The following is a 24,650-nucleotide window of genomic DNA, read 5'->3' as shown; positions in this document are numbered from 1 at the left end:
CTTTACCAGACATAGTGCTTGGAGTTTTGCCCAAAGAACACCTTTATTATCTCATCAGAATGGATCATTTTCCTCATGCTGTCAAAGTCAATTAAACTGTCATAAGCCTTTAACTCAAGAGTGGCTTTTGTCTAGCTATGCTACAATTAATGCTTGATTGACTGAGTGTTGCGGAGATGCTGGTCCTTTTGACAGGTTCTTCCATCTCAAAAGAGAACTTCTGAAGCTTTATTAGAGTGATCATTGGGTTCTCAGTCCTTTTCCAAAATAGTAGCAACTGCTTTTTAATCATTATAACAATTTATTTGTAGTGCTCATTCACACAAGGTATTAAGATAGCCAAGTCTGCACGTGTCTTTTTTGCTTCACGAACTTCCTGTAAAAAGAGATCAGTTAGGCAGACTTTAGCAAAGAAAGAAGTCCTGAATATTGGCCTTTACATAAAAGAAAGTGGAGTAATGAACTGAGGAAAATTGTGGAATTAGACAAATGGCAAAAAAAAGCTTTTCTATTTTGTCCTTTAATTGATACAAACACCACCTGTCTGAATGTGGATAGTGAGTGAGCTTGTGTTTAGTCCAGCAGTTCATGTTTTCAATAATAAAAAAAAAAAATAAGAGATGAATATGAAATTGCTCTTTAGTAAACCATAAGCTTGTTAGCTTAAGAGTGAAATTTGTCTATTTTAGTTGTAAACTTGTGTGATGGACAGCCGGCAACTCATCCAAGACGGTAGATGGCGTCTTCCCTGCAGCATGGAGCTGTCCCGGATTCCCATGGCACCAGGGCACCATGGGAGATGAAGTTCGGCTTCACAGCCCTGCTGGTTGCTGTGGATGCCATCGTGTGACACTGCAGGGAGATGCAGGGATTTTTATTTTCCCTGTAGCCCGGAAGTACTCCCAAGTCACAGGGTCGGAAGAACAGAAGTACTTCTGGGCTGAAGAAAAATAAAAGGACAGGCGCACTTCCAGGTCAAGGACTATATAAAGGACTATGGGAGACCCAGGAAACCAAGCTGGAGTTGGGTGGTAATATGACGGAGCTGTTGGGAGAGGAGGATTGATTTATTGGATTGTGATTATTGATTTATTGTTTAGTGGGGTGACTGTGGTGTCTGCTGTGACCCAATTTCGAAAAGAAAAGAAATTAAAAAATATTTCTAGTACTTTAACTTGGTGTCCTGGACGTTTGTCTGTGGGGTTTGAGGAGCGACAGTGCCCTCTAGTGTCACACTTGTTAAGCATGTTAACCTTGTATTTTCTTGATAAACATCTTATGAACATTTGGATAGATTTGCTGCTTTCTTCTTTTTTGGGGTTTGTACTATGTTTATTATTTGTCTGTGTGTCATAAAGTATATGATTTGGTAAGTACTGCATAATTAAAGTACTGCATAATTAAAATATTAATCCATATTTACAATTACATTTTATGAATAAGGAATGTGTAGCTGGTACAAAATTTAAAAAAATGTATACAATAAATGTATATGTAACAGTAAAAAAAAAGTCTAATTAATGATTAAAAATGATTTAAAATGTATATGTGCATGTACAGTGGTGTGAAAAACTATTTGCCCCCTTCCTGATTTCTTATTCTTTTGCATGTTTGTCACACAAAATGTTTCTGATCATCAAACACATTTAACCATTAGTCAAATAAAACACAAGTAAACACAAAATGCAGTTTTTAAATGATGGTTTTTATTATTTAGGGAGAAAAAAAATCCAAACCTACATGGCCCTGTGTGAAAAAGTAATTGTCCCCTTGTTAAAAAATAACCTAACTGTGGTGTATCACACCTGAGTTCAATTTCCGTAGCCACCCCCAAGCCTGATTACTGCCACACCTGTTTCAATCAAGAAATCACTTAAATAGGAGCTGCCTGACGCAGAGAAGTAGACCAAAAGCACCTCAAAATCTAGACATCATGCCAAGATGTAAAGAAATTCAGGAATAAATGAGAACAGAAGTAATTGAGATCTATCAGTCTGGTAAAGGTTATAAAGTCATTTCTAAAGCTTTGGGACTCCAGCGAACCACAGTGAGAGCCATTATCCACAAATGGCAAAAACATGGAACAGTGGTGAACCTTCCCAGGAGTGGCCAGCCGACCAGAATTACCCCCAAGAGCGCAGAGACAACTCATCCGAGAGGTCACAAAAGACCCCAGGACAACGTCTAAAGAATTGCAGGCCTCACTTGCCTCAATTAAGGTCAGTGTTCACGACTCCACCATAAGAAAGAGACTGGGCAAAAATGGCCTGCATGGCAGATTTCCAAGACACAAACCACTGTTAAGCAAAAAGAACATTGGGGCTCGTCTCAATTTTGCTAAGAAACATCTCAATGATTGACAAGACTTTTGGGAAAATACCTTGTGGACTGATGAAACAAAAGTTAAACTTTTTGGAAGGCAAATGTCCCGTTACATCTGGCGTAAAAGGAACACAGCATTTCAGAAAAAGAACATCATACCAACAGTAAAATATGTTGGTGGTAGTGTGATGGTCTGGGGTTGTTTTGCTGCTTCAGGACCTGGAAGGCTTGCTGTGATAGATGGAACCATGAATTCTACTGTCTACCAAAAAATCCTGAAGGAGAATGTCTGGACATCTGTTCGTCAACTCAAGCTGAAGCGATCTTGGGTGTTGCAACAGGGCAATGCCCCAAAACACACCAGCAAATCCACCTCTGAATGGCTGAAGAAAAACAAAATGAAGACTTTGGAGTGGCCTAGTCAAAGTCCTGACCTGAATCCAATTGAGATGCTATGACATGACCTTAAAAAGGCGGTTCATGCTAGAAAACCCTCAAATAAAGCTGAATTACAACAATTCTGCAAAGATGAGTGAGCCAAAATTCCTCCAGAGTGCTGTAAAAGACTCATTGCAAGTTATCGCAAACGCCTGATTGCAGTTATTGCTGCTAAGGGTGGCCCAACCAGTTATTAGGTTCAGGGGGCAATTACTTTTTCACACAGGGCCATGTAGGTTTGGATTTTTTCTCCCTAAATAATAAAAACCATCATTTAAAAACTGCATTTTGTGTTTACTTGTGTTATATTTGACTAATGGTTAAATGTGTTTGATGATCAGAAACATTTTGTGTGACAAACATGCAAAAGAATAAGAAATCAGGAAGGGGGCAAATAGTTTTTCACACCACTGTATATTTAAAATTAAGCACTGTTTAAACTGCTAATATCAACCAATCAAATCAATATGTAAGAAGATATAAATATTTTTTGTTAGACAAATTGTGAAAACATTTTAAATTAAGCTTAGTTTCAGATAAATACATTACAAAAGAAGTTAAAGAATATGACAACCTGCAATTTCATAATTTTTATTGAAGGATTTAATTTTATTTTATTCCATACACATTAATTTCCCCTTGGGGACAAATAAAGTATGATCTATCTATACAATATAGATAAATATTTTATGTATTTTTATTAGTTACAGATGTATTTTAGGGGAATGTCTATTTTAGTATTTTATGGTCTCTGAACAGTAAGCCAACAGTATTTCATTTTTGTAAAAAGAAAACAAAAAAAAAAAAACAAGTAACATATGTGATCTACAGTTTAATTATAAAAATACCACTGTTAAACTTTAATATAAAACATAAGCTTTTACTGTACATATCTGGTTATGCAGAAGCTTAGTATAAAAAGTTTCTTTAAAGCGATAAAGAAAACAAAATCATTATTGGAATTGGTCAATTCTAATAACCAATTCTAATAACATGAAATCAGTGTTGACCCTTATAAAAACAGACCAGAGCATCCACAGTCCTTGTGGTTCCAAACTTCTTCCATTTTACTGTTACTGAGGTCACTGTGCTTCTAGGAACACTGTAAGCTTTAGAAAGCTTTATACCCTTGTCCTGATCTATGCCTCACCATAATCTGATCGTGAAGGTCTATAGTCCTTAGATGTCATGGCTTGTTTTTTATACTGACATTAGGAATGAATTGTGGGGCCTTACATACATAGGTGTGTGCCTTTCTAAACTATGCCCAACTAATTCAGTTTGATAAATGTGGACTCGGATCAAGTTCTAGGCATATCTAAATGGCAATTAATGCAAAAAGAATACTTATGTTAATGAGAGATGTAAGCCTTTGACCTTTATTTATCCTTTTTAACAAAAGCACATTTTCACATAGACATTACAAGTTATTAAGTGTAGACTGATAGGTAAAGTTGTCACATTTATCCATTTAAAATTAAGTGCTTCATCTGAAAGAGCATTCAGCATATGTGAATGGATTTAAGAAGAAAGACACTCTGTGCTAAAGCCAAATTCCATGAACAACACACTATTCACCCATGGGTATTTCAAATACAGTACATTAGTTTAGGACAGTTTACCCAAATTATTATAATATGTTGTGGTTCAGTTGTCATTGTATTTTTTTTTTTGATCTTGTAAAAATAACACTTTCAGAAGCTTGTCGAGTAACTTCATGGACTATGGAATATTGTCTTTAATGGTAGGTGTTGCTAAGCCCACTGTAATTCCATGTAGACTATATTTTATTGTGTATTTTAATGTTTTGAAAAGCATACAGATTTGCATATTCTGATAGTATTGTGAAAAAGAATTGTATGTACTGTAGTTCTAACCCCTTTAGATTCTGATATATTAAGAATCCACTTGTGCTATACATGCCAAATTCATGTATCTTTTAGACTTGAGCAGACTTGACATTTTGGGTTTGGAGATGGCAGACAAACCATAATAAATAATAGCATTTTTTAAAGTCACAACCATATTTCTACATATTTGAATTAGATTTCAAGTCTTATGTAACAAATCGTTATTAATATAAAAAGTTATAATATGAAGTAAATCTCACAATAGTACAATTAATATATTTAAATGACAGGAAAGGTTACCTTTTTATGGTTGACTATTCATTGTAAATGTGGCAAAAATAAGCACTTTTTTTAAATGAGTTGGTAAACTAAGGAGTGGTGTTACTGTCAGAAGCGTCTGGGACAGAGATGATCATTTTTAATATTTTACTTTATCAAAGACACATATAACATTTTTGGTTATTAAATATATAGTGGCAGTGGTTTATGTGATGAGTGATGGAGATTTGCTCAGACCATAACGCCACTGTACACGTGGTACAAGAACGTACAGCAACACTTCCTGCCATTTTAAACTATTCGGACTGACTTGCGAACAAGAACAGCTATCTGACGTGTTAAAGAGAAAAATACTAAATATGAAATATACAAGTTGTGAACCCCTCTCACATTTAATTATGAAACATTAAATTATGCCATAATTGAATCAGTACAGAATGTTTCTCTGTTCTGTTTTAAGGATATAAGACATGCAAGAAGAGAGTTGCCAGGACCCGTAGTCATCTCGCCTGTGCTTTTGATGGGGAAAGCAAACAGAAGTGGCATCAATTTTTGGTTGGGAATGGGATAATGAAGGCGAGAGCTGTAGAAAATGGTAAGGATCTCTCTTGGGAGAGGCTGGGAGCAGGCTGAAACTACAGTATGAGCAGTCAGGAGCATGAAAGAAAAATTAGTACCATGCAAACCTCCACCCCAATGTTCAAATATACTCCAGGAAGCAAGATTTGATTTACATGTAGAAAGTCAATTTATGACGCAAAAACATATTTCATATCATTATTTAGCCATCACCAGTCTTCACTCCTAACATGCAAAAAGCTGGATCCATAAACACATCTTGTGTTTCCCATATACAGGTTATTTAAATAAATAAATCAAATTTAAATCATAAAACACCAGGATTTGGTTTATCAGACTATGTGTGCAGTAATTGTGCTCCTTAGCTATCTACAATTACATTAAATTCAGGTAACAAATTTATCTCTGAACTGTCCTATTGAAAGCTATCATATAGATTGACATTCACATGAAATTTACCATGAGATGACACTGACTATAACTGAAGTTAAGATACAAATATGACAGCCCTCTTCTGCTCTGTTTATGAAATATCTTCATGTATACAGAAAATACTCACATGTGCATTAAGAGCATCATTGGCTTCACGTTCTGAAAGACCATTCATCAATGATGTAACAACAGTGACGCATCGATCAAGCCTCTGAAGGAAGAGTAAAAGAAAGATATTCAGAATGGATTCTTTTATAAGTCTCCAGAAAAGAAAACTACTCAGAGGAAACGTTTAAGAGCTCCATAATCAATAGAAAACACAAAATTCAATTAAAAACCTGATGTGCACATGACTTCACCATATTAACAGAACGGGCACAAAATGCAATGTGAATCAAAATAAATGCTATATGCAATACCACTGAAATTTTTTTCACAAGGCAGATGCAACTTTTTTTTTGTTGTTTTTGTAATTAAATTACAAATATGAAACATTTTAATAATTGCCCTAAATATGAAAAAGTAATTAATATATCACTGTTTCCAGAGTAATGACATACATTTTATATGTGAAGTTTATTAAATGTTTTAATGTTATTGATATCAGTATTAAAAAGTTCACATTTTCAAAATAAATAATCATAGCTTACTAAAAATCTAATCATCTCTTAAGACTGACAAGTGCAATTGTTCCACATAATTGCAAAATAATCAGTCCTTTCAATCTCAACATTCTGTGTCTACAAGCCCTTTACGTCAGACGCAGTTTTCCAATCATGGAAACAATACTATTTCTATACAATAATATTAAATATGGAGACAGTAAAATTGTAAAAGTAAAATCCAAGAAAAGTTTAATAGAATATACAAAAATGCCTTCCAATCTCACATATTTGTCTTTAAATTAATACCTCACATCACCAGAGTTTTCTCTTTAATACTAATATGTCTACAGAAAAAAAAATAGATTAAATATGCTCTGCACACTTTAAAAGAATAAAATAAAAGTTTTGTATGTCTGCAAAGCAACTTTATGATTTGTGCTTGCAGCATTTTGCTCTAGTAATTTAGTAACCTTCAGAAACAGTAAAAATGAATATTGTTAATGGCACCTTTGAAATCAATGTGCTTATGGGTAACAGGGAACTGATTAAAGTTCCTTTCGACTGAGACACTCTGATGTCACCAATGGAAGGCAAGTACAAATGAAACCTAACCTCTAGGAATGAAGGTAATATATTGCAGTGTGTGTGATTTACTAAAAGTTGGCTTAATTTAAGCATTCTCCCTTAATAAAAATAATATGAAATAAAACAAAAAATTAAGTTGCGCACTTTAACATTGAAGCAAGATTCTATTAACCATTGAGATGAAGAAAAAAAATCATAAATTTCATTACACAGACTTTCTATTAACTATAACATGTGGCATATATTCAAAATAACAAGTACTTACACTACAACTTTAGATCCAAACCAAATACCATTTGTAAATTTATTTTCAAAATCATGGCATATTTTAATTTGCCACAAACATTAGATTAAGCTGTATTTAGTAATTCTTTGTAAATCTTGCCTCTCTCCTAATAGCATAAATAGTAGCAGCCAACGAAATACCAGGACAAAAATAAAACAAAAGCCCTAAAGGTTAGTGAATAATCCAATTTAAATCAGCAAAGTTTCATGTTTCACAAAACACATCATTCGGGTTTTGGATATACAGTGTTGTTGAAAAGTATTTACCCCCTTCCTGACTTGTTCTATTTTTGCTTGATTATAAAAAATGTAGTATAATATAAAAGGCAACCTGAGTAAAAACAATACCCAGTCTTTAAATGATTATATGATTTATTGAAGGAAAAAATGTTCACCAACACCTATATCATCCATGTGAAAAAGTGAATGTACCCTGAGAAACCACATACTTGGTTGTGCCACCTTTAGGAGCAACAACTACAATCAAACACTTCTCTGGTAATAGGAAGTCTTTGGCATCTCTGTAGAGAGATACTGGCCCATTATTCTCTACAAAATTGTTTTAATTCAGCCGCCTGGGACTGTTTTTAAATACAAAGTAAATTTAGAAAATCCACTTGTCCGCCAGTTAAATTAACTTGCCCATAAACAAATAACAAAAGTGAAAAATAGTTTATTTTTTTCTGATCTCTTTTATTGATACCAAAACTGCCTTCCATTTTAAAACTGAAAAAAGTTCTTTCAGGGAGTAGTATTTTGCCACCTTGCTCTAGAACATTATATAAAATATTCCCTTATCATTTTAACTCACTAATAAACAATGCCTTCATTATAGCTACACTAGTTCTGTTTCACATATTACAGTTACATAACAGAACACTGTCCTGATTCATTTTCTGCCATGTTCTTCAGCTTTTGTCTTGCAACATCTTCTCCCCCAAGAATCTTTACGACCTCAGACAGCATGGGCTGAATGCTGTTCATTTCTGCTTGAGCTGAACTGCATGGTTCCTGGACTGATGGTCCTGCAGAAGTGGATGCTGATGACCTTTCAGGCTTTTTATGAGTGATGTGCATGTTGCCAGATGACAGCCAGAATTCCACAGCTGGCACGGGGTAAAACTCTTCTAAAGGTTTGCCATCAACAACAATGCGCATCTGGTTTTGAAGGTTTTCCTGAGTCAGGCGGGTTCTTAGAGAACTCTTTACTAAATTCATATTGGAGAATAATCTCTCACAAGAAGCTATGGAAGGAGAAACTGTAAGAAACAGTGATCTCAGCACACTAACATTCTTCAGAGACTCTTCCTTCCTCTGCAGAACTGAGGTATGGACAGCAAGTGGATAGTACTGCCGTTGCATTGATATCTGCACTTTAAGTGCTTGCCATTCAGATGGTGCATGTTTAACTTCCTCATCAGTCAACAAATCACTATACTGCTGACACAAGTTCTTGATTTCAAAGTTTCCATAAGTGCTCAGTTCAGACAGAGTGTGTGGCCAGATTCTGAAATCAAACACCCTCATATCTGACACAGGAGGCTTATCGAGGTCACGGTCCCTTTCAGCTTTTGTTTTTCTTTTGTTACCCTCATTGTCAGGCTTTTCACGGCATGTTGTGCCAGTTTTAATCAAGAAACGATCCATTTCTCATCCGCGATGCTACTTGCTTCAGTTTCAGCAACACGCATATAGTGAGAAAAATGTGCTTACTGCAGTGCATTATGGGTTACGCAGGTAATTTCTAATGACGTATTAGAAATTCTGCAAGATGGTACATTTCCAAAGAAGTAAATATTACCGATGTTGTCGGGAAAAAATAATCGCGTCTAAGTGAAGATTTTTATAGATATTTCATAACATTTGGAAACCGTTAGAATGTTTTCTTCTTTATTTTTAATAAACTGACAGCGTAAAACCAACTTGTTTTATATGAAAAATTCTCTAATCAAAAACGATCTAAAGACAGTTCTTTAAAATTGATATCGTCACGCAATAAATTTCTTAACTCCTCAATATATCACAACCTACGCAAAATAGCAAATTTCAGGAAAGATTAACTGCCTAACAAGCTTTGTTATGTGATGAAAAAAACTGCATTGTAAGTAAAATGACCACATTTTCAATTAAAATGAAAAATCATCAGATTACATCGTAATGTCGGCATGAAAAAAAATTAACGCATCTCCAAGTGTGTAAATAGTAGGGTAAAATACTTATGTAAGACTGTAAGATTGCTTTCCCTTTGAAAATCAGCCGTCATTTTGTAAACAATATTAAAGTCCAATTTGAGACATGAAGAACATGCCTAAGCAGACTGTTTCCATACGAAGTACATACCCAAATATTTAAAATTTGAAAGTAGTGATAAAAATGTGCCCTGCACAGCACATATGATATTTTCTCCAGAAAATTGCACTTGTCCGCAGACAACTGAAACCAGAAAAACACGCTTGTCCGACGGTCAATTTACCTGTGTCGGACGAGTTGGGCGTTGGATTTCCGCACCCCTGCAAACTGCCCATTTAAGGTCTCACCATAAACATATCAATTGGGTTTAAGTGAGAGGTTTGACCAGGCCATTCCAAAACCTCAATTTTGTTTTATTTTTCAGTCAATCAGAGGTCAACTTGCACTTGTGCTTCAAATCACTGTCCTGCTGCCTAACCCATTTGCACTTCAGCTTAAGATCATGAACTGCTGACTGGACCTTCTCCTTCAGCATTTTCTGGTAGAGAGCTGAATTCATGCTTCTCTCAAAAATGGCAAGTCACCCAGACCCTGAAGCAGCAAAGCATCTCCACACCATTACACTACCACCTCCATGGTTAATTGTGGGTATGATATTCACATTGTGAAAAGGTGTGGTAGTTTAATGACAGATATAACGGAACCAGCATCTTTCATAAAGTTCCTCTTTTGACTCATCAGTCCAGAGAACATTATACATTACCCCAAAGATTTTCAGGGTATTCAAGACATTGCTTACCAAATGTTAGAAAAGTCTACTGTTTAGCAGTGTTTTTTGTTTTGTAACTCTCTCATGAATGTCATTTTTGCCCAGTATATTCCTAATGGCTGAACCATCAATGTCTCCTTTAAAATAAACTGAGAAAGGCCTGCACAGAATTAAAAGACAGAGAGTAAAAGACAAAGTAGAACTTCATAAAGACGTTCACAAACGTTGGCACTATAAAAAAAGAAGCAGGTTAGAGATTATGAAAATAATCACCACGGACCAGGTGTCACTGAAAAAATAACAGAACAAAGCGATGTCAGAAATAAAAGACAAGAGTAGAAAACAAAGTAAAACATCATAAAGAGGTTTAAAAACAGGTGGGCCAAACACATGCAGAGAAGGTTAGAGATAATGAAAACTGGAATTCAAAAGACTCAAAAAAAACGTAGGAGCGAAACACATGCAGAGCAAGATACAGAATATGCAAGCAGAAAAAAATGACAGTTTCAAAACAAAGAAAAAACATTGCATTAGCTTAAAGAAAGAGAAATTATTACTCAGAGAAATAACAAAAAGGCAAATAGAGATCGAATATATGGACATAGGTGATACATCAGAAGTATGTAAATAATGTAAGGCTTTGAAGTTTAAGTAAAGGAATTTCAAAAATGGGGTTTACCTCACATGCATTTATTAGTTACTTTGCAAAAAAATTATTAACTGCTGATGATGTAGATCATTTTGTCTGTGCTGAAATTCCAAACAGAGAAACCTATCCTGATTTATGGTACAAAGTCATTAAACACGCCTTACTGACCTTATTTAAAAGATTCAGCATATTGGGACTCGAAAGATTCCAAATATTGTTTTTACAGAAGTTCTAAAATAAAAGTGAAACTAATGAAATAGCAACAATTCAAAGAAAAAAAAAATCTTAAAAGTATGTATCTGGAAAATCAAAAACGGGTGTTGGTGAGTGAAGCGAGCAGGGGGCAAAGCCCTCTAGTTATACTAAATTTATTAGAAGATCAGAAACAAGTGTTATGAATAAGCAGAAAAAGAGGAAATTGTGAAAGGTCAAATACTTTTTTTACGGCACTGTATAACAATGGGAGGACACTTAGGATTTTCAAAGCTCACAACATCTTTTGTGGGTTGCATCTTTATATATATGGAACATTCTAGGGGGCCAGTGGAAAGAAGTTGGGTTACAACTATCCAGAAGTAAAGCACTTCTATAACTGTTTAGCACAAAATTTCCTACTGTCAAAACAGCCAAATTTGTGCAAAAATAAGACTGAAAATAAAAGAAAAAAAATAATGTGCCCACACATTCTCCTCCTAAGTAATCCAGATACTTTGCAGCTACAGCTAATAGTACTTAGTTTAGTTTTAAAATTCCCAAATGAAGAATTTTGGGAAACTGATCTAGGAGATTGTGGTGCACATTTTTGCAAGAATGATTATTTATTGCCTTGCAGGAAAATATATTCCTAATTGTCTTTATCTGAATCCTGCTGCAGTGGCAAATGTTACCCAAAAAGCAACTTCCCTAAAGCAGAAAGTTGACCTAGGGTAAGAAAATCAACTGTTTCAATAGTTATCTGACAATGTCCTTTGCCAGCAAAGTAAATACTGACTAGTGGCTGATATGTAGCTGCCAAGAAGTATTATGGAACAGGTAGTGTCATGTATTTACTAGCTGTAATAACCAGTATATTATACAGTGAATTTTTTTGTTAAAGAAGACAAACCTTATTCATGTAAAGTATTGGCATTTGAGCTGGCAACAGTACCAACTGAAAGTTACACAGGAAGACATACTTAGACTATGTCCATTTTTCAAATCTGACATATAATAATAACCTATAATCCTAAAATATATACATTTGCAGAGGTGGGCATCAATATTCTTTGAATTTAGTTAAACTTTGGATACTCAATAAAAATGTTATGAAATTCTAATAGAGTGCACTTCCTCTAAGCCTCCACATACAAGTTTCATGGCTTTCTGTCATATAGATGTGGAAAAATTTGCTGGTACCTCTCCTTGAAAAATGAAGAACACAAAACTGCCTCAGAACTAACTTGAAACTGACAAAAATAATTGGCACCCATCATTGTTTATTCTGTATCTAACAATAATCAGACGTTGTTTTAGAGTTCTAACTCAACATAATATTTCAAATAATAACAATAATTATTATTGAGAGGGAAGTCTGGGCCTCTCTGCTTAAGCTGCTGCCCCCGCGACCCGACCTCGGATAAGCGGAAGAGGATGGATGGATAACAGTAAATGGCATGGACAATCACTGCAAACAAGCAACTCCTGTAACTCTTTATGAGACCCCTGCACTTGTCAACAGGTAGTTTGGCTCACTCTTCCTTAGCACACTGCTCCAGCAGTGTCAGGTTTGAAAGGTGCCTTCTCCAGACTGCATGTTTCAGTTCTTTCCAATGATGTTCTACAGAGTTTAAATCAAGGCTCATAAAAGGCCACTTCAGAATAGTCCAATGGGTTTTCTTAGACATTTTGGGTGCTTTCAGCTGAAAACTTTGGGTCACTATCCTGTTGGAGGATCAATGATCTGCAAATGAAACAGAGCTTTCTGATAATAGGCAGTACATTTAGCTCCAAAATATCTTGATAGTCTTGTGTTTAAGTGGATCATACTAGAGCAGAAGCTGTAAGCAGAAAGTATGATTAAGCACGAAAAAGAAAAAGCAATGGTAAGTAAATCTCTTGTTGTGAAGTGGTCATATTCTTTATTTCATGGTAACAGGGTTTTTTCTTCCCATGTTGGCAGGTTTGCCTTTACCTCCAATGTACAATGAATTTCTATGCAGCTTTTAACAACCTTTAACTAAAATCTAACCGATCAGGTAAAGTATATGTTGTTATTCATTTAGTTACACTTCACCACACTAATACATCATCTATTACAGTAAGACACATATAATTATTTCATTCACATTTCCTCTGAGATATTTCAAGATATTTCTATTTTATTTCTTATCACATGTTTTTCTCACACTGATCTTAGCAAGCAAACAATGCAACAGGAGCCACAAACAGTAGCCGTGCTCTCAGACCATAGTATTACATCAAGCACTGTACTACCTGCCAGGATGTTTAAAGAAAACAGCACTGCAAAAAAGCACTAACTGTCAGTGTGAAAAAATAATTTATATTTATACAGATCAAAGCTAATGCTACTCCTGAAGCAACAGGAGTAGAACATAGCACACAGCTAATGTTCCTCCAGTGCGTCAAACAACCTCTGCTCTGGTGTATGGTAAGGTCATGACTTATGCAGTCCCAAAAATCACAAGAGACATTGTACATAATATAACATTAAATTGTTAAGGATATCACAGGGATTCACCAAGCCATCCATTTTAGTAATGTAGACCAACATGTTCAAAAAAAAAAACACAAAAATGAACTTTATTTTCTGAACCTTTTAAATTACACATAATATTACATATGATATCACTAAAAATGTAATAGGTAAGACTGTCACTATCTTACTACTACTTTGCTTTGACACTCTGGTTCCATTTAACACTTTTTTCTGCTTACCTATCCCGCATTAACACAGACTGAATGACATAAATGCTCTCAATTGTAAAAATGGATTCTTTGTATGACCAGCTACAAGATAAGAAAGATAACACCACTAGCAAAACACCTGTAACTATATAGGTTCTATTATAACCAACTGAAAGTTGAAGTTAGTTTGTCTTGAAGCTGAAATAGCTTGCTGATAAAAATACCTAAAAATGTCATGCAAATGGCTTGCATAAAAGCATAAAAATATAGAGTCAGAACATGTTGCCAGAAGCTTTGTTGTTAAAACAGACAAAGAGCATGGCCCAATTATGACAGAATGGCAGTCTATGGTGAAAAATGTTGGACGTCAGCAAACAGTGTCAAAGAGGTTTAGGGGGTTGGTGGGAATCACATTACTCATATCACTTTAGTTACACAGGTGTTTAATCACAACGCTCAAGACACATGTATTTCTTGCTAAAATACTGTTAAATAATCAGAACATAATTGCATAAACAGATAACACAATTTGAATATGACTCATCTTTTGAACTGAAGCTCTGTCGCTCTCCCACATTCACTGGTCAAAAGTCCTTACTTTCTTGGTACTGTTTACTGTGGTCCAATGATGGTCACCACAGACCACTATTCCATCTATGATAAATTTCCCTGGGAATGAATAAAGATCTCTCTCTCTCATATAATAGCTTTATTTGTTCTTTCGTAAAAACATGTGATTAGAAATATAAAAATATAGCAAAATCAATTTAATTTACCAAAATGGAATTAAACCAGCTTTTTTTTTTTATAGGTTGCTCTCAAAACTCTTTCCAGCATTCTGTTTCTGCTGGCTTTAATAGAATTCTCATTTTAGTGTCCATTTTTTGATATTTTAATACTTGGTGTGAGCCGAACCTAGTATCTTCCTATATAATACGTTACCGTGGCTGTTCGTTTGTCTGTCCAGGATTTTAAATCACCTGTAGCTCGCAAACCATTTCACCTATTCACTTGAAATTTGGTACACATATACTATGTGACGTCTACTATCCGCTTTTGGGGTGATGATTTTTATTACTTTTTATTTTTATTTTATTTTACTGTAGAATCAACTCTCGGCAGTGCGCAGCAGGGCGGCCATGCGGCGCATGCGTATGGGCGCCGTTCTCATTCCCTGCCACCTTCGCGGTCACGTCCCCTACTTCTTCATATCTTTAATCATTCTTGAGGCAGACTGAAGACTTAAGTGCCAGCTTAAGTGAAAAATTAAAGAAAACGTACTAAGTAATTGCAACACAGAAACTAACTTAATCAGTTTTAACGTGAAAATATGCAGATGAAAGAGGAGAAGCAGCGGGCCGCTAGGGTGGAGAAAAGAAGACCTGCGCAAGAAGCAGCAAGCGCATCAACCTCTGAGCAAACGAATGCTAAACAGAGACAGAGTATGAAAACTATGAATGCTCAAGTCAAGTGTATTCACTGCACGTTATCGTGCAGTACGCCGTTACTGGTATTATATATTTTTTGTTACTGTGTTAAAAGGAACTTTGAAATGTTACTAATAAGTCACTTTCGGAGGAAAAACTATTTGAGAAGAAGTAGCCAACCAGTGCATGTACACAAAGAAAAATGGCATGCATTCTATACAGTTTGTATAGAAATTCACTTAATTTCAAGTTTTATAAATCACAGTTTATATAGCAATTTTTACACAGCATGAAATCCATGGTATTTTAGACAAATACAAAATAAATAATCACATGGAAAAAGTATATATATATATATATATATATATATATATATATATATATATATATATATATATATATATATATATATATATATATATATATATATATATATATATATATACACATATATACACATATATACACTCACCTAAAGGATTATTAGGAACACCATACTAATACGGTGTTTGACCCCCTTTCGCCTTCAGAACTGCCTTAATTCTACATGGCATTGATTCAACAAGGTGCTGAAAGCATTCTTTAGAAATGTTGGCCCATATTGATAGGATAGCATCTTGCAGTTGATAGAGATTTGAGGGATGCACATCCAGGGCACGAAGCTCCCGTTCCACCACATCCCAAAGATGCTCTATTGGGTTGAGATCTGGTGACTGTGGGGGCCATTTTACTACAGTGAACTCATTGTCATGTTCAAGAAACCAATTTGAAATGATTCGAGCTTTGTGACATGGTGCATTATCCTGCTGGAAGTAGCCATCAGAGGATGGGTACATGGTGGTCATGAAGGGATGGACATGGTCAGAAACAATGCTCAGGTAGCCCGTGGCATTTAAACGATGCCCAATTGGCACTAAGGGGCCTAAAGTGTGCCAAGAAAACATCCCCCACACCATTACACCACCACCACCAGCCTGCACAGTGGTAACAAAGCATGATGGATCAATGTTCTCATTCTGTTTACGCCAAATTCTGACTCTACCATTTGAATGTCTCAACAGAAATCAAGACTCATCAGACCAGGCAACATTTTTCCAGTCTTCAACTGTCCAATTTTGGTGAGCTCGTGCAAATTGTAGCCTCTTTTTCCTATTTGTAGTGGAGATGAGTGGTACCCGGTGGGGTCTTCTGCTGTTGTAGCCCATCAAGGTTGTGCATGTTGTGGCTTCACAAATGCTTTGCTGCATACCTCGGTTGTAACGAGTGGTTATTTCAGTCAAAGTTGCTCTTCTATCAGCTTGAATCAGCCGGCCCATTCTCCTCTGACCTCTAGCATCAACAAGGCATTTTCGCCCACAGGACTGCCGCATACTGGATGTTTTTCCCTTTTCACACCATTCTTTGTAAACCCTAGAAATGGTTGTGCGTGAAAATCCCAGTAACTGAGCAGATTGTGAAATACTCAGACCAGCCCGTCTGGCACCAACAGCCATGCCACGTTCAAAATTGCTTAAATCACCTTTCTTTCCCATTCTGACATTCAGTTTGGAGTTCAGGAGATTGTCATGACCAGGACCACACCCCTAAATGCATTGAAGCAACTGCCATGTGATTGGTTGATTAGATAATTGCATTAATTTGAAATTGAACAGGTGTTCCTAATAATCCTTTAGGTGAGTGTATATATATATATATATATATATATATATATATATATATATATATATATATATAGAGAGAGAGAGAGAGAGAGAGAGAGAGAGAGAGAGAGAGAGAGAGAGAGAGAGAGAGAGAGAGAGAGAGAGAGAGAGAGAGAGAGAGAGAGAGAGAGAGAGAGAGAAATACACACACACAAAAATGAGTGAATAAAATGAAAAGAAAAAAAAAGAAGCAGAATTCCATAAAGGTCAGCGAATTGATAATATAACAACTTCATCGTTTTATTTATTTCAATGATATACTTACATTAAAATCAATTATTGCAGATTTTATTTAAAAATGACCTTATTCTTACAAACAGTTTTGTTTAAAAATTGAGCTTTTCTGAATGTCTCTTTTAGTGCCAGTGCTAATAATTTCAGAAAGCCCATTTTATAATGTTTATTGCCCATTATGAAATTGAATTTAAATACGATCATTATGAACTGATTATTTAATAATTTCCTTTTAATTTAATTTGGCAAAGTGGTACTCCATAGTAAAATTCCAATAACAAAAGCTTTATATTTCTTTTTTATTCTCTTGATAGAGCAGTGGAATTTTACCCTTTTTTACTTTCTTGTATATGAAGTATCGGGAAAGTATTGGAATCCTCCAAAAATTCCATTTCGAGATTTTGATGAATCGACGTTTTAGACCTTCCCGGGTCCGAAAATACCATTTTTGGAATTATGCCTGTGTGTCTGTGTGTGTGTGTATGTAAACACAATAACTTGAGCACGCTTTCACTTAGATCAACCAAATTGTGCATACAAGTATTAGGTACAAAACATAGATTTCTATTAACTTTTGGGCAGTTTTCATTACCAGGAAGTGGTACTTTACCTTTTATTCATGCAGCTGCAGAGTCAGATTTATTCAACTTTAGTTTTATAATAACTGCTCAAAATATTAATTTGATTTGTTGTTGATTGTTCTTTAAGGTACATAATATAAAAATATAATCATTGTCTTGCAGTTTATTCCTTAAAAATCCATCCCCATATCTGAGTATACGAGAAAGCCTAGGGGACACCACTCCCGATTTTTTAAGTTGAATGGTGTGGGTGGATAATTCCTGCAATCCTACACTGCAATTCAAGCACTGAATCAATGTATAAACAGTGAAATTTCAGCTTGTATGTAAACAAACACAAAACCACAACTGTTCCTAAAACAATCGGGTGACCATTAGTACCACATGTTTAACTGGTGGTGGCTATCTGTTTTGCTTTCGATAAACTGGACTCACTTTGTTTTGTCCAAGACATGAATTTAATTACTTACATAAGAAAAAATGTGGATGGAAGCCACAAAATTGTAAAAGTAAAAAAGCACAATTTCCTGACCTGATCCTGCAAATCGGTGACGCATGACACTTGCGAGTACTGGAAAGTCAAATATCTCTTCAGCATATGTGACCAAGAAAATTTCTGGATTACTTATTACTGGTATTTACTGGGATTTTTACATTTAGATATTAGAGTGACACAGCAATTTCTCAAGCAAATAGTTTTCACCCATATACTTCTCATATCATGTAAGTTGACAGAGACCCTAGAAAGGCACACAAACTAATATTGAGGTTTTATTTTATAGTATGAGTCTAAACACCTTGGCCAACACTAATGATTAAGTGAGGAGTTGGTTGCATTTATTAATTATTATTTATATACTGAACTTGAAACACTAAGATCCTGTTTTTATAGCAGACACGTTAATCTGTCTCAAAAATGTGTCCTCACAGTTCTTCCTCAGACAAAAGGAAACTTTTTAAAATAAGGATCTAGAGCTAATGCTTGTTAACAGCGGCGCTGGATGAATGTACATAAAAGACAAAGAACCAGCCATTGTGACTAACAACAATGCGATACAGCTTATGAAACTACTTCACATTGCCTGCTTTTTGCGCACACACTCACTTTGGTATCACAGGTTGCTCTGAAAATTCCAACAATGGCCTGCTTGCTCGGCCGGGTGAGGTGTGTTGAAAACTTTTCCCACCATAGCAGTACAGCTAGCCAAATGCTTAAATACAAGCAACATTTAATGGACTTGCCAACACACAAACTTTTGATTTGTGTAATCTTGCGATGGCCAGTGCATTGGAAATGCTAGGAAGTTTTTGGAACAACAGCTTGGCATATAGGCAGGAAGGCTGCTCAGAGTGTGACTGGTATGCAGTCTGCAACACATCCACCACAGGTGCCCAATAGTTTTTAATGCACTTGTCATATGGGAATCTGCTGCCCTGCACGTCCAGCTGTCACAACGTAGGGATACTCCTTCCACTGACCTGAGAGGCGAGGCAATGTTTTGCTCGAGAACTTCATAAAGCCTAGGTAATACAACTTTACTCTTGTAAAAACAAAGTGCTTGTTTTCAACAACGGTGTAGGATCTCATATCTTTACAGAGAAAAACTGCACTAGATTCTGCTATTTTTTGGACACAGGGTCAATTAAATGGAAGGTTGGAGCTAAACGTCGTCTCCAGTGTAGATTTAGGCTCTATTTGTTTGGATGTTGACTAAGATTATGTTTATGGGTGATACCAGGATAAATGATTTCTCAAATTTGTTGTGTTACAAACAACACTTAACTTCTGAATTGCACAGCTTAAATATAGCTTTGCTTTAATCCAGTTGTTCTTTACTAATGCACTGTTTGAATCCATAGGAAGTCCACACATATTATTCAACTGTCAAAGGAGCTAATTTCAGTTAAGGAGGAAAGATCATTTTATGTGAGGTAGTAAAGCACTTTTTCCATAGAAAGCTTTAACAAATGCATTAGCAACATCTACTGAATGAAACACCAGAAACAAAGATAAGCAAACAAATCTACATATAGTAATTGAGCAGGATACAGATTAACAAGATCGATCTTGAGCATTTAGGAATCGATATTGATACGTTTAAACAAAAAATAACGCTTAATCAGAAAATCGATATTTTTACCCATGCCTAATCCTTACCATCAAGTAGAATAAGTCAAGATTAAAAGGAAATTTGTAGCAAGCGATTGCTGATTTTCCTGTTGTAATGGACACAATTTGCTGTACAGGTGTTGTGATAAAACCACCGTCACAGAATTAATTTGCTTTTGTAAACACAAATCAATTCCAATTCAATTACTATATAGATAAAATATATGTTGCTCAAATTTCTCTGACTAATGTTAGGATATAGCGGGTTAGATAATGGATGGATGGATGTTAATCTATACTAATAAAAGGCAAAGCCCTCACTGACTGACTGACTGACTCATCACTAATTCTCCAACTTCCCGTGTAGGTAGAAGACTGAAATTTGGCAGGCTTATTCCTTACAGCTTACTTGCAAAAGTTAAGCAGGTTTCATTTCGAAATTCTACACGTAACGGTCATAACGGTCGACAATGTCTGCCATGTTGAACTTTCTTATTAATGGCCCCATCTTCACGAAATTTGGTAGGCGGCTTCCCTGCGCTAACCGAAACCGATGTACGTACTTATTTCGGTGATATGACGCCACTGTCGGCCGCCATATTGAATTTTCCAAACGTCACTAATTCTCCAACTTCCTGTGTAGGTAGAAAGCTGAAATTTGGCAGGCTCATTCCTTACAGCTTACTTACAAAAGTTAAGCAGGTTTCATTTCGAAATTCTACGCGTAACGGTCATAACGGTCAACAATATCCGCCATGTTGAACTTTCTTATTCATGGCCCCATCTTCCTAAAATTTGGTAGGCGGTTCCCTGTGCTAACCAAAATCGATATACGTACTTATTTCAGTGGTATGATGCCACTGTCGGCCGCCACATTGAAGTTTCCAATGTCACTAATTCCCCAACTTCCCGTGTAGGTAGAAAGCTGAAATTTGGTACTTATTTTGGTGGTATGATGCCACTTTCGGCCGCCATATTGAACTTTTCAACAGTTCTTGTTACTTATAGGCCCATCTTCAAGAAATTTGATACGCAGGTTCCCAACGCTAACTGAATCCTACTTACGTACATATATACGTCCATAGCCTGCAGCTCGGTCACCGTGTGAGGCGGTGTTGGGTCCCCCATCCAAACACCTCCCATGTTGTTGGCTGCCTGCCTATATAAGGCCGTCCGTTGCACCAGTCTCTACATTCCCTTACTTGCTTCGCCACGGGATTCACGTCTCCCTGCTGATAACTACAGCCTTTTTATTTAATCCACGGCTTCTCCTCTGTTTCATTGTTCATTTATTACAATTATAGTTATTGTGTAGGTATTTTAGACTTACTTTACATTGTTCAGGTACCCATTTCCTTTATCATTCCAACCGTACCCGCATTAACATGTCTATCGAGGTAATCACCATCGATCAAAGAACTGTCACTTACCGAGTGGTTTCCATGCCCGGAGATGGCACCTACCTTTTCCATTCTCTTTGTTACATATTGCATGGCCATATCAGGCTCACTCTTGATATCCGGAGGAACTTTGTGTCTTATGTATTGAATGACTGGGACAGGTTCAAGGTGTGGACTGATGACGGTACAGGAGATAATTATTCTACACAGGAGCACTATAAGTGTGAAATGCTTAACTCTTTTAGGGCGGATGTCGACTTTTGTCGACAGGAGGGGTTGAGGGCGAATGTCGAATCCAGGGATAGAGGGCGATAATCAGCTGTTAATGGCGATAAATCTCACTGTCACGTCACAGGCATTCCCTCTGTGCTTGGAGGAATGCTAGACTCATTGACTCGGCAACTAATCCTAGCGTGTGCGTGAGTTGCGAAATGTAAACAATGGCAAGATGGCATCGACATGCGACAAGGGAGCGAAGTGAGTGCAGAAAAGAAAACACTCGGCAGACAATGTTTTGCGCATTATCGCGGAGTCGGACTCTGATTTTTCAGAATCGGATTTTATTGACAGTGATCAGGAGATCGAGCAAGGGAGTGAGAAGCCGGCATCAGCTGATCAAACAACAGCCGATACCACGCCAGCGAATCTGCTGCCAGTTGAGCGCTTTGCGCAGTCGATGCATCTACGGCAAGGTTCGCGTGGGATAAATACACAGACATTGATCTGTTGAGAGCCGATCTGGCTGCTGGACTTCACAAGACGGCATGGCTTGCTGTTGGACACGACAGATCACCAGCTGCTGTACTTTAGGCTGCTCTCTCCTGATGCTGCTTTTCAGCTACCGTCAGACGAGATAAACAGGTAGGCAGAGAAATTTTTTGAATCGCGGGCTGCGTTTGCATCACATTCTCGTTTTCAAAGTGTAAACCCACAACAAAAGACAAGATGAAGCGTGCTGTGGTATTACAAATAGAGATGGGACAGAACTGGTGATATAACTTCAGGGAGCATTGGTCCAAACGTGCTTTGTCCCCTGGTGGCTTTGGACAGGTTATGCAGCATGGTGATTGGTACGTGCTGCTGCAAAGTTTTATTCACTTCTGTAATAAACAGAAGCAAATCCCATGGGGTGAGCCAGGCTATAATGCCATGCATAAAGTTCATAAAGTTTCAGAAGATGAAAAGAGGTGACAATACGGTTTTCATGCGGGCAGGAAACTTGATGGCAGTGGAATGGCACAATGGCAAAAGGGTGACTTATCTCTCTACAGTACACACTAACAATATATGTGAGAAAGAGCAGCAACAGACAATTGAAAAGTAGGCACCAAAGCAACACGTATTGTAAGCAGTGCAATGTGGCAATGACTGAAATTGGCTGCTTTGAGCGAGATCAGACTTTGCAGGACTTTGCTGTGTAAAATGTATGTGATATGTATGTGAAATAATAGAGTATGCAGGCTCATACAACATGCAAGACAGGAACATTTGTCAAAAGTAAATATTTTTTGTTGATTTGATATGTTAAACAATTGTTTTGTGTTCTTTTTTAAAAAATGTTAGTTTTTGAAAAAATATTCAGCCCTGGGAGATAAGAAACAAAAAAAAAAATTAGCCCTAAAAGAGTTAAGCCCTTCACCTATGCATCTGCATGTGAGTTGATGGATGCCACTGAATTGTTCGGTTGTCGCTTTCAAGTGTACCGAAATGGCCAAATATTTTACACCTTTGGACAACCGCCAATGCCTCTTCAACATCTTAGATTCACAGATGACAATTTCAGTAGTGGACACTTTGATGTTTATGAATGTTTAAACTCTCAAAAGCTGGATGTGAAGATATCAATGAAACTGGTTGTATACTTACAGCGCTTGACAGATGCCGAATGTCTCTTCAACACAAGTCCTACAAATACTGTCGCAATTGAAACAAACCATGAAACTCAAACCGATTATGACAGCAGCAATCCAACCTGTAAGATTTGGTCATATTACAACTGGAGGGCCGAACTCACAATGTGGTATACAAAGAGATCCTTAACAAATAATTATTGGTATATTTTCCCTCAGTTTAAAAAAAGATTAAGATTTCTTCTTAATAAAACTTTTAAGGCGGTACTTTGCCGCTTCGAAATTTTGCTAGTATATATGTGTGTGTGTGTGTGTATATATGTAGATCTATACTAATAAAAGGCAAAGCACTGACTGACTGACTCACTCACTCCTCACTAATTCTCCAAGTTCCCGTGTAGGTAGAAGGCTGAAATTTGGCAGGCTCATTCTTTACAGCTTCCTTACAAAAGTTGGGCAGGTTTCATTTTGAAATTCTATGCGTAATGGTCATAACTGGAAGCTATTTTTCTCCATTTACTGTAATGGAGTTGAGCTCGAAAGCCGTGGAGGCGGAGTTTCGTGTGACATCATCACGCCTCCCATGTAATCATGTGAACTGACTGTCAACGCAGTACGTAGAAAACCAGGAAGAGCTCCAAAAAGCGCTGAAGAAAACATGCATTATATAATTGAGAAGGCAGCGAAACAATAAGAAGCAAGCGAGTGACATATACTACCATATTCATGAGATCTGCTACTTCGGAAACAAAGCACGGTGTAAACCTAAAGTTTAAATTAAGTTCACTGACAGGCTGCCGCTGGCGTTTGTCATGCCCACGGGTAATGCGGGATACAAGTTTAATGAGAGGACGCAGGATATAAACAAGAGTTTTGATAACTTTGTAACTAAGTTAAAATTGCAGTTGAGGGGCTGTGCTTATGCAAATTCCGAGAGACTGTGTTTGTGGGGGATTGACAGTTAAGGCGGGTGGGGGAGTCACGTCATCATCTCCCCTCCCATTCACCTCATTTCGCTCTGAGCTGAGCTTCGCAGCTAACACAGTGTAAAACGGAAGCGATTTTGTGACGCTGCCACCAAATACTCACAGAAAAATCCACAATACAGAATCTGTCTCTACAGTTTTTCCACACTGAATCCTCCAGGCACTACTTACAAAAGGCTACATAGACAATCGTGTTACGTTAAAATGTTTCCTTTTCTTAGCACAAGCACAGCTGAGAAGCTTCGATGCATGTGCTCCATAACACGTTAAAAAATCACACATTTAATCACACTTTGCATTACAAACAAAGGGGAACTTCTGTCAATGCATGATTTCCTGGTGCACTGATTACATTGATCAGCGCTTCCCGATTCATTTTACCCTCACTCCCCCTTGGTTTGAGAAGAAGTATGAAAAAATATGAGGTTAACACAGAAAAACAGATCACCAATTGAAGCTTTATGAATAAAAAAAT

The 24,650-nt window shown here is 36.6% G+C and overlaps 1 protein-coding gene across 1 annotated transcript in view; it reads right to left on the bottom strand.

The window, feature by feature from the left end:
• ints3 (integrator complex subunit 3) overlaps positions 1-24,650 on the bottom strand; it is a 165,526-nt gene that overhangs the window by 128,625 nt on the left and 12,251 nt on the right. Inside the window, exon 2 of the mRNA XM_039767729.1 lies at positions 6,028-6,111. Coding sequence (XP_039623663.1) covers positions 6,028-6,111 — 84 coding nt within the window. The remainder of the gene's footprint in view (positions 1-6,027; positions 6,112-24,650) is intronic.

This window comes from Polypterus senegalus, chromosome 1 (assembly GCF_016835505.1).
Source record: "Polypterus senegalus isolate Bchr_013 chromosome 1, ASM1683550v1, whole genome shotgun sequence".
Taxonomy (NCBI): Eukaryota; Metazoa; Chordata; class Cladistia; order Polypteriformes; family Polypteridae; genus Polypterus; species Polypterus senegalus.
Note: the sequence above shows the minus strand (reverse complement) of the source record. Positions and strands in the feature narration are given on the sequence as shown.